The sequence below is a fragment of the Meriones unguiculatus genome, chromosome 11, assembly GCF_030254825.1.
Source record: "Meriones unguiculatus strain TT.TT164.6M chromosome 11, Bangor_MerUng_6.1, whole genome shotgun sequence".
Taxonomy (NCBI): domain Eukaryota; kingdom Metazoa; phylum Chordata; class Mammalia; order Rodentia; family Muridae; genus Meriones; species Meriones unguiculatus.
In genome coordinates this window covers 109,621,593-109,632,926 of record NC_083359.1, presented here as the reverse complement: position 1 = coordinate 109,632,926, position 11,334 = coordinate 109,621,593, and the positions used below count along the sequence as shown (strand labels likewise).

Below are 11,334 nucleotides of genomic sequence, written 5' to 3'. Positions count from 1 at the left end.
ATGCTCATGAAAGGAGTAAGTCCCCCTTCAAGGTTCTTGAAACTGGGCATCTACTGTTGAAAAGAAAAGTCGTTCTAGTCTCATTACACATCCCCAGCTGTTTTTAGGAGCAAGGTCCTGAGACGTAGCCCAGGTTGGCCTGGGATTCATTGTCCTCCTAAGTTCTGGGGTTACAAGTGTTTGCCATGACACCAGGCCAGCTTTTTTTTTTTTTTTTTTTTTTTTTTATAGTTAATGCTTCTAAATAAGTCACAGACATTGAAGACTGTCAAAAAGAGTTTATTTGTTGTCTCTGGTTATATACTTCATCCAAATATGGCATTATCTGAAAGATAAAAAATACATTTATTGGGCTGGTAAGATGACTCAGCCGCTAAAGGCTAGGCACATCAGCAGAAAGAAATACATTTCAGCAATCTAATCTATGGCACAGATTTTAGAACAACCTGAAGGGCAGATGGGATCTTTACTCTTTCGCTTGTTTGTTCTTGTCCTAGATTAACTATAGGCATTGCATATTTCAGACAGGAAGACAGACAGACACACAGAGAAAAGGGAGAGGGAGAGAGAGAAGGAAAGAGAAAGGGAGGGAGGGACAGAGAGAGGGGTGGGCCAGGGAGAGGGAGAGAAGAACATCTGTCAAGCTCCTGAGGCAGAAGCCAGCTTGGCATGTCCCAGAAGAGGAAGAAAGCAAAGCCAAGGGGCTAGGTAAGCAGAGGAGACTATACAAAGGGCAAGCTGGGACTGTTCAGGAAGCGCCATGTGGGTTCTATCCGCAATGAGGTGGGAAACCACGTGAGTTCTATGCAGCTGCTAACATAATGTGTGTTCTGGTCAGTTCACTCAGATTGTCCTGTGAAGTAAATGTGGGAGCAGAAAGGGTACAAACTGGGTACCCAGAGGCTACCATACTGTCATAGCTGGGTACCATCAGCCAAAGGCTAATATCCTTCTCTGGTTTTAAGGGGGGCCACGGTGATAGCAGTTCAGATTCCGGACTGACTTTGAAAGAGAAGCTGACAGAACTTGCAGACACACTGAGTAGGGGTGAGGGCCAGAGTTCCACACAGGTCTTTGGCCACTTCCCAGATGAGGAAGGTAAGACCGGTGGTGAGAAGTCACGTTTGGTAGCAGGAATTTTTGTCTCAGGTGACTTCAAGTGGAGTGGCAGCGTGATAGTGAAATTAAAATTGGGGTCACTGGAGAAGAGGTGAGATGTGAGTCCTCCTTGTGCCCCAGGTTCAGGTCGTGAGCGCTCAGCACCTGCTCCAGCTGCCAGGCCTGCCTGCTGCCTCTACCCTGCTGTTATGGCCACTGACCCTCCGGAGCTGTAAGTCAAACTCTTCCTTCCATGAGTTGCCTTGGTCATAATGCCGACCCCAGTTCAGAAAATAACACGTACCGTGCACCAGCTGCCTGTGTGAGGCTACCCTAGAGAGGACCAGGAAGGCTGGATTGTACCTCCTCATCCTTCCACACTCAGAGCACAGGAGAACACCAGCTTCCAAAAAGAGGCTGTTCCTTTGCAACAAAGGATATATGTAGCTTTGTATTTGTTGACACCAACTAAACTAATACCTTTATTAAACCATAATGTTGCAGCTCCTATCCTAACAAACGAGAATTTTCTCTGCACCCATTTTGGCTCTCATTTTTTCTTAGTCCAGAGCAGCAGGTCTCTGGTTCTGCCCTGGGGATGGGTAAACACTCTTTAGGGATAAGGTGGCTTGGGGACTGCTTTTTAGTGAGTTTCTCTAGTGAATGTCTGGTTTTTCAATAATAAAGCCAACATTTTTATCTCCATCCTAGTTCTCGCCTGATGGAAACTCAAATCAAAGGCAAAGTGCTCTCTGCTCTCTAAACAATGCTTTGGGGTTATTGACTTACAGTTTTGACACTGTGAAAGTTAGTTATGGGATTAGATGTGCTGGACTACTGTTGGAAACTGTGCATGTTCTGGCTTGTGTTTGTTCTAAGAGATGGATTTTCTCTCCACCATCAGAGTGGTAAGAACTGACATACTGTTGTTCTGAATAACTCCAGCAGAATGAAGAACTGGATTATTTCTTTATAACTAGGAATGTCAAACCATTCTTTTTTGTAAAGATGGCTGGGTTTTGTTTGTTGTTGTTTTTTTTTTTTTTTTTTAAATAAAAGAAACTCTTTAAGAACCTTAAATCACAATACAGTGTCTGGGCTTTCTATGTCACACTGAACCACCTCCATCTATCAATCCCTGAGGACACTGGCCAAATGCAAAGTCATAGCCACATAACGTCTGATGTGGGCTGTTCTTTGGGAACTAAATTAATAGTATATTGGCTATATTGATATAATTACATTTGTACACTCTTTCTAAATAAATAAGAAAATATTGTCAGTTGCCTGCTTTGACTACAGAAAAGATTCACAATCCATATTAAAAACAATACCAAAACAACCATTTACCTTCCCCACACAACTTCCCTCTGTATTTTTATTACTGCTTCTCATGGCATTATATGTCACATTTGTTATTAGAACCCTATTTTACTTCAATTTTGAACATAAAACTGTAAACAACAGAAACTGGTGAGACAGGAGGTCTGTGAAGGGAATGCAACTCTTCTCCAAACGTGTTTGTCAGACCATCAGCAGTTAAGAGCTACCTCAGTTGGCCGGGAATGCAGCCTGCAGGGCCCAAACACCTAACAATGGAACGAACTGGCCCATGGTGGGATTGGGGTCCTTTAGATGCAAGAAAATGAGTCTCTGGTCTATTGTGGGTCCTATACCAAATAATCTATTTTTTGCCTTCAGACACATTGCCTTCAAAGACGCCCAAGAGCAAGACTTTGAAACCACGTCCAACCCAGCAATTCTGCTGTCTTTCTCTGTATTCATCCCTCCTACAGGATGGTAGGAGGCCTACCGTATTTTCTTACTTTTTGGTGGGAAGTGCCTTTTCTCCTTGAAGACCAGGAATCTCTGGTTGACCCAAGAGGCCCTGCCACTTTCAGGAACAGGCACTTTGATATGCGTACAAGCTGAGGACTGGTAGGCCTGGCTGAAATGCCTCCTCTGAACTCTCAGTAAGCTCACTTGATTGCTTCTCTCCACCAGACAGTGGGACTCCCGCTTCTCGTTGAGCTCTTCCAGAAGCTTCCTGTGCATTTGCTGTTTTTTCTCAGCATTGCGCTTCTTCATAGATGTCATTTTGGTAACGCACCAGTTAGCACTGATTCTTGCTATCCTGCAAACACATTGAGAATACTTCTTAGTTTCCTGCCCAACTCAGAAGCCAGATTCATCATGATATCCACATGTTCCAGGAATTTCTCCTCCTGCAAGACCACACTCCAAAACATAGAACAAAACCAGCTCGGGTGATTATTGCCCCCAAAATATTTGAAAATTCAGCAATGTCCAACAGTTCATGTTGTATTTTCCTGCCACAGCCTGTGGCTGATCTAAGATGGGCTCCCCTCTGACTTATGTCCCTTTTCCATTTTATCCGTCCTCTCTGGGAAACCTGTGAGCTGAGAGCTATACCTTTCACAGTATCTGCCTCAGTCTGAATGCAGTGTAAAGAGGAGCACATTGAGGAGCAGTTGAACCTGGGTACGGTACTCACACCTGTAATTTCAGGATTCAGAAGGCTGAAGTAGAAGAATTCCTTTGAGTTCAAGGCCAGCCTGGTTACAGAGAAAGTTCTGGTTCAGCCAATGCTAGCATGAGTCCCTACTTCAGAAAACAAAACAATAACAACAACAATATAAAAGGTAATGTATAAGCTACCTCAAATAGTCTGCTGGTATTTAAGGGATTTATATAGCTCTCTTTAGATATATATTTCAGAAGAAAAAGAAATCCTCTCAACATTGGATTCAGCAATTTTTAGTTACAGGAATTAGAAATGTCTTATAGAACAATTAGCAAAGTACTTTGAGTTGCTTTAGCAAAGCTGACTATCCTAAGGACTAATTAATAATGTGACATAGAAGTTATCAAGAATAATTCACCTGAGTGTGATGGTGCACACTTTTAATACCAGTACTAGAGGGATAGAGGCAGGGGAATCTCTGTAAGTTCAAGGTCAGCCTGGTCTACATAGTGAGTTCCAGGACAGCCAGGGCTATGTTTAGAGACCCTGAATCAAAAAAGAAAAACACAAAACTAAACAAACAAAATTATGGATAAACCTACAGTTAGCTCAAATACCTCATTTAACCATTGATTCTCTCTAACTAACGATGCTTATTCATCAGAAATTAAACTAAATTCTATCTCTTTTGATACTCTTTGGGAACACTGAGATGCAGATTTGAGATGAGAGCTGTACGGCTGACTCACATGCTCAGCCTGGCTTTTCCCGGTCTCACTGTCTCCTGGATGTGTACACACGAAACACACACACAGATAGGATTCACAGTTTGTTAAAAGCCTGCTTTAAGGATCTACTGCAAAAGACACACAGCCACACAAAGGTTCACTGAGGTGACATTAAAACCTTCATAGTCCAACACTCAGCTGTAGAATCTAGTGGGAGAACCATGGGCTTCGGGCCATTTGGGTTTATAAGCTTGCTGTGCTGCCTACTGCGCACACACCTATTACAGGCACACCTGAGCCTGGGTTTGCCGACACACTCAGCGTACCATATAGGCTGAGTGAGCTAACACATCAAGAGTTTACTGTTTTCCCTCCTCAACAGATAGTCACGTTATCACGGCACCCTGAGACAAGTGTTCATTCTATCTGATAAGTAAACAGTGTGTCTTGGTCTCCCCAGGTACTAATCTGGTTACATGTGTTATGGTGAGAATTGGTGGGACCCAGTGAAGCCAAAACTGCTGGATCCTTGTTAAAAAAAAAAAAATCAGTCGAGTCTTTTAGGGGGTTGAAAGTAGAGTGCCTTGCCAAGTCAGAGAGAGGCCCTGGTGAGTGGCGGCCTGCACAGGCTGCAAGCCTAGAGAAGCGGCCCTTTGCGTGACTGGCACAGAAACAGGTTGGTCTGCACTCCCTGTTCTCCCACTTCCACAGTCTTTCAGCTGGGGACAAGCTGTGTGTGCAGACATGTGATACTGAAGATATTTGAAAATATGAAACACAAGTGCAGCAGACTTTGTAGAGTCCATATTTTAAGCCTTCCCCTCACTAAGATCTGCTAGCTTAGGCCAATCCTCATGGCTTTCACAGTCCGTGGAAGACAAGTGCAGAGCAGCAAACTATCTCCCCCGCCATACTCCCCAGGCAAGGCTCGTGTGGCCACTCCCCCTTCCTTTCTCGGCTCTCAGACTCTGCTTTCTATGGTCTATATTAGCATCATATTCTTCACTTTTGTGGGGTTTTGTTTCTTCCAATGCTTAAAATGATGTGGGTATAGCACTGGAATGCTCTCGATTATTCTTACACACATGTACCTCACAGGAGGATGTGTTAGGTAAGCCTCGATAAGCCTGAGGTAGAGAACTGTTGGCTATGAATTCAATGAATCAAGTTTGAGTTCCCAAATATATCAAATAAGGTGTCTTTAAGCAGAAACAGAAACAGGGTACACTGGTACACACCTATAGTCTCACTTACCCTGGGCGCTGAGGCAGGAGAATCATTTAAGACCAGTAGTTCAAGAACAGACTGGACAATACAGTATGATCCCATATCAAAATAACAACAAATCACAAATATACAGAAAATGAGGTTACACACTGACTGGTTGACCACAAGCTTATAGGAACTTACTCACCCAGAAGACTGGTATTGCCAGTTCAGTGTTTACAAAGATGTGACTACAACTACCAGAATAATGAGAATTAACCATACACAGAGAAACAGCACTACCATTTCCACAGGGACGTCAGTTATAAATTACCTTTGGCAAACACCAACCCAAAGCCTATCTGAAGTCCACAATGAGGCCAGTGTACTGGACAGTTACCCAGGCGATGGAATTCTCTGGGCTCTGCCGCCTCAGCTCTTTTGTTCTCAGAACCCTGGTTAACCAAAGAAGTCTCAAGTCAGAGACTGTGTACTTACTAACCAGGTGCCCTTGGATAGATATCTTGACCTTTTTTTTTTATTATCAGTAAGACATTAAATCACATGTAAAAAGGCAACAAAGATAGTCATTAAGTTGTATGTCAGACGACAGGCATATGTGTAAAACTGTGTGTAGCGTCTGCTTTCTATTTACTGAGTTCTGAATTTCTTGAGCACTGTGTCTGGCACTCCCCAGGTAAACGGTTATAAGCAAGAGCATGCTTCCATGAACAGAAGTACTAGGAGCTCACAGAATCCTACGCCCATGAATCTGGGACCAACCTAAGTGATAGATATCACATGAGCCTATCGCCAAAAGAAAAAAAATACCTTCATATTTTACACAGAGGACTAGTCATATAAATACCTGTCTTTCTTTGTTTTTATTTTATTTATTTTATCTTTGAGTTTCTCTATGTGGCTCTGGCTGACCCGGAACTCACTAAGTAGACCAGGCTGGCTTCAAACACACAGAGATCCACCTGCCTCTGCCTCCAAGTGGTGGAACTAAAGGTGTGCACCTCTATGCTCAGCTCAGAGAACTTTCTTCACAAGAGGAGATCACCTGCTTTTTACGAAACCCTTAAAAAATAAACTTCAGAAACAGATGTCAGAATTTCTTCTATCTCCTTGCAGGGACTTAGTGATACGGGAAAGACGTACTCTTAACGCACCAGTTCATGAAGTGTATGACAGGATATGACGTCAGCAAACACACCCAAGTCTAAAAACCCTGAGGGCTGGTAACTGAGGAGACCAGGGCAGAGCGGTTGGAAGGATGAAACAGCGTTGTTTTGTGTTGGATGCCATACATAATACAAAATGTCATCTAAGCCCGTTGGACATGATCTTGGCATCCTCAACTTCAGATCTACCCATATTCTCTCCCTTCCAGAGCAGCCGCAGGGAGGTTTCCATGGTGAGCCTTGGCTTACCTAGCTATAGATTGGCTCGTTAGCACAGATCTGTGCAATAAGCTACAGACTGGCTAACTAGTATAGATCCGTGCGATCAGATAACAGATCTGATGGAATTCAGTAAGAAAGCTGAAAAGATGTTCCACATCAGTTTTTCTAAAACACAGATTAGGTTATTAATTCAGAATATTATGCATGCTGAGCCCAGATACTAAAAATATCACATTTTACAATGTGATAATTTGTCATATAAGTAACCCAACCTGGAGTATTCTCAAGCTACACGTTTTCCCTGCTTAGAGGCCACTTTCCCTGTAGACTGACTTTAAGGCTACATTGACCCCCATTCTCCAAGACTATGGTTTGCTGACTACCCTAGACCCCACTCGAGTCTTGCTTCGTTCTGCTCCAGGGTGCACACTGAGCCACACCAGCTCTTTCACTCGCCTGAGCAAAGGGATGGTGCGCTAGCATCCTCATATCCTCAGGTCTGGGCCTGCTGACGATTTCCGTGATGAGACAGCAAGACCAAACCAACCTGGGGAGGGACGGGCTTATTCAGCTTATGCTTCCACATCACAGTTCTTAATCAAAAGGGGTCAGGACAGGAACACAAGAAGGGCAGGAACCTGGAGGCAGGAGCTGATGCTGGGACCATGGAGGAGTGCTGCTCACTGATGCTGCTGACTGGTCTGCTCCTCACAGCTTGCTCAGCTGGACCACTAGCCCAGAGATGGCACCACCCTCAGTGGGCTGGGCCCTTTCACATCAAAATACCACACAGCCTTGCCTATAGCCTGATCTTATGGAGACATTTTCTCAGTTGACGCTAGCTTGTCACAAGCTGACATTAACCTAGCCTGTATAGGTAGCTAATAAATACTTACAGCTGTATGCAGAATACTCAGTCACTGAACTGCTGCTGAGCACCAACACCAGGAGAGGGAGAGCCAAACACTTATCAGGGGTGTGGTACACATCTGAGATCCCAGCACTTGGGAAGTTGGCAAGAGCCAGCATTTGAGGCCAGCTTGGGCTGCATAGTGAGACCTTGTTTCCAAATACAATGAGAAAAAAAGGTATTTTAAATAAGCAACACAGCCAGACGTGGTGGTGCATGCCTGTAACCCCAGCACTCAGGGAGGCAGAGGCAGGTGGCTTTCTGTGAGTTTGAGGCCGGCCTGGTCTACAAGGGAGTCCAGGACAGCCAGGGCTACACAGAGAAACCGAGTCACTTAGCCTCCATGGGCACCAGCCAATCCCAATTGAGGTACATAGCCACAGTAGGAATTCCTTTCTAGCTTTAAAGGGGGCCTGGTGAGCTCACCTTGGGGTCCCTGCCATGTGTTGAAGGTAGTGACCCCAGCATGCTGGAATTCTCTGCAGAACAAATGTTCTTTGTTTTTGCATACCATCTGAGTCTGGGGCCTTTCTTCAGCAATTCACAGACCCTAACAAGAAGACAGTTTTAGATCCCTGAGAGCCAAAATTACAGATGGTTGTGAGTCACCATGTACATGCTGGCCTTGAGCTCACGTCCTCTTCAAGAGCAGATGCTTTTGACTGCTGAACCATTTCTCTAGCCCCATGATGGACAATTTTAATCTACCAACAGTAATCTCACAAGAGCCCAAATCAATCAGCTCTTCTAAGCCTGCACAAGCCGGCTACAGTATAACACTGTCTCATTTTAAGTCAGACATTATGTTTAAGAATCTCTAGGGGAATATAAGTCACATGTTTAACTTTAAATGGAATAAAAATGTTTAGAGGAATTTAAAGTTGGTGATCACGGAGCTGGAACAATTCTTTTCACTTTCACAGTGAGGTTAAACAAGTGTGGAATGGCTGACCCCAGATTTGATGTGCAACTCAAAGATCCTAGATAGTGCTGTGTTCTCCTTATCTGATGGATAGGAATCTGGCTTAATTTCACTGACAATTTCAACTGCTGTAAAAGACCAAGAGGAAGAGAAACAGAACACACAGGAGGGAAAAGTCTAAGATTATTTTTCTAGGAATACAATATATGCACATAATTAAACTGTCTGAGCAAGGTGTGGAAAGATACAAACAGAAGGATCTTAATTTCTGGGCTTCTCCACCTCTTTCTACTTCCAGCTGTTTTTCCAGAGTGGAATGGCATGACCACTGCTGCTCCAGCAGACAGAACGTAGTGACGGTAGCATACAGTGAGTCTACCCTCTTCCCCACAGAGCATAATGGGTTGCATGGCTGTTAGCATCACTCTGATTTGTACCTCATCATCCTCTGAGTTTCCTAGGCTCTAGGAAACCTTTGTTCATGAGCAGCCACATCACTTTAATGGTGTGTTGGACCTTGACTCCCAAGTGCTGGCCAGGTTCCATATCAATAAACTGTTACTATTTAAACTCTGCAGCCTGGTACTTAGCACACATGATAAAGCTCAATCTGTTCTTGACTTCTGGCCAGCTGATGCTCCCAGGAACATCCTTTCCAACAGAAATTAGGGTTCATGTTATATTATACACCTAGACATATGGTATAAAGTATGACTCAGGCCACAATGGTTAATAAGTATCTACCTCAAGAGAGAGCGTTCAAGTTGACCATCAACCACGAGAACAAGTTTTCTTTTTCTGTAGCTCCATTCTCTATGGAGCTTTGTTGAAACAGGTATATGAACTGTATCTAATTCTTCCATTAAAAGCATCTTATTTTACTTTTCATATGGCAACAATGTCAAGAGAAACCTCAGATATCACATAACTCAGTTTTCTAAGGATTCTGAGCAATTCAGGGACCATATTCATGACAAACCTGTTCAGACAAGTTCGCTAATGCTTGTTGGGGCTGATGTCAGCAATCATATAGTTGTCCAGGTAAGGAAAGTGGTGGTCCCTCCAGCTGTGGATCGCCTCTGATGAAAGAAAGGTATCCACTGAGTGCTTCCCCTCAGAGTATGTAGCTAGTCTTTGCTACTTTGTTGGTTCTTCTTTTTCCCACCTTTTATTTTCCTAGTTTCACTGCATAACAGTGAAAAGATACAAGAACAGAAAGAAGAGAAACAAGAATAGAGGGGAGAGAGGAATTTGGAAAATCCCTGAATCTTATTTCTTTCCTTTTGTTTCTTCTTTGGCCGTGGCTACTAACAAACCACCCCTAAATGACCACCAGACAACGGATCTATAGGGGCTCTAGAATGCATGTACCCTCTGAAAAGTTTCCAGAATTCTAGCCTTCACACAATCGCAGAAACAATCTGCAGCTGGCAAAACCGTACTTCTACTGGAGGCAAATCATAGTCTGCTATGGACAGTCCAAAGCAGCCCATGTCCCTGAAACCAAAATTCTAAGTTGTCACTACAGTAGTACCCTGTAAAATACCCTCCAGGTATGGGTCCTACCATTATACATTCCAACTAAAAGGGCTTGGTGTGAACAATTTGAACAATTGCATGACAATCCAAACAGGCCAAGATGGTGTCAAACCAGCTTAATTAATAAAAAGAATAAAAGTTATAAGAAACACATATAAGTAGATAATATGGTGATACCATTTATTGAATATTAATATAGGAAGAGGTCAGGCACTCCTGGAGTGTGTGGTTATTTACTATTAATTTATATCAACCCTGCCCTCATTTACGAAGTACTTTGTGGAGCTAGTCACTGCAGCACGGGTGCATCACGACACACAATGGCTTCTCCCTCTGCAGCCCCACACTGCTAGTCCCCCTCCTAGCTCCCCGTGATGGAAGGGGGAGTTTTGGGCGGGTCCTGTGTAGGCAACTCAGCCACCGTGAGTCCATTAGTGCCACAGCCATGCCTTGCCCATAAAACAGATTTCAGCTAGGCATGGTGGCACCCATCTTTAATCCCAACACTCAGAAAGCAGAGACGGGTGGATCTCTATGAATTCGGGGTCAACTTGTCTATATCCAGAGTCCCGGGCCAGCCAAGGCTACACAGTGAGACCCTGTCTAAAAAAGAGGAAAGGAGTAGGGCGCATGCCTTTAATCCCAGCACTCAGGGAGGCAGAGGCAGGGGGATCACTGGGAGTTCGAGGCTAGCCTGGTCCAAGACAGCCAAGGCTACACAGAGAAACCCAGTCTCGAACCCCCTCCTCCAAAAGAGAGAGAGCGCGAGAGGAAAGGAGGAAGGAGAGTATATCTTAACACCTAACACCCCACGTTTGTACACACAGCTTCCCAAGGGGTAGCAGGCAGACTTTGCGGCCCCAAGACTTCCGGAGCTCTGTCCCCAGGCGGCCCGGGTCAAGCCTCTGTCTCTGGCTGGACTGAAGCCCCTCCTGGCGCTCTCCTTCCAAGATAAGTGGAGGCTACGCGTGACCGAGCGGACGCCCGGAGAGGCCTGAGGGGCTCCGGCATCAACCGCGAGGCCACCGCTCTCCCGG

The 11,334-nt window shown here is 44.5% G+C and overlaps 1 protein-coding gene across 1 annotated transcript; it reads right to left on the bottom strand.

Annotated features, from left to right (window-relative positions):
* Nucleotides 1-263: 263 nt before the first annotated feature.
* Spata45 (spermatogenesis associated 45) lies at nt 264-11,326 on the bottom strand. Its single transcript, XM_021651047.2, has 4 exons — nt 11,123-11,326; nt 9,738-9,837; nt 2,925-3,232; nt 264-325 (listed from the first exon to the last, which is right to left on the bottom strand). Exons 3-4 carry the CDS (start codon nt 3,193-3,195, stop codon nt 306-308), a joined length of 291 nt encoding a protein of 96 aa, XP_021506722.1. The 5' UTR covers nt 3,196-3,232; nt 9,738-9,837; nt 11,123-11,326; the 3' UTR covers nt 264-305.
* Between the last annotated feature and the right edge of the window lie 8 nt (nt 11,327-11,334).

Bases quoted from the DNA above. Each gene is read 5' to 3' on its own strand.
- Spata45 (XM_021651047.2), bottom strand. From the start codon at position 3,195: ATGACATCTATGAAGAAGCGCAATGCTGAGAAAAAACAGCAAATGCAC. The intron at 326-2,924 runs GTAAGAAAATAC...TTTATCTTTCAG, and splicing joins AAGGCACTTCCCACCAAAAA to ATAATGCCATATTTGGATGA.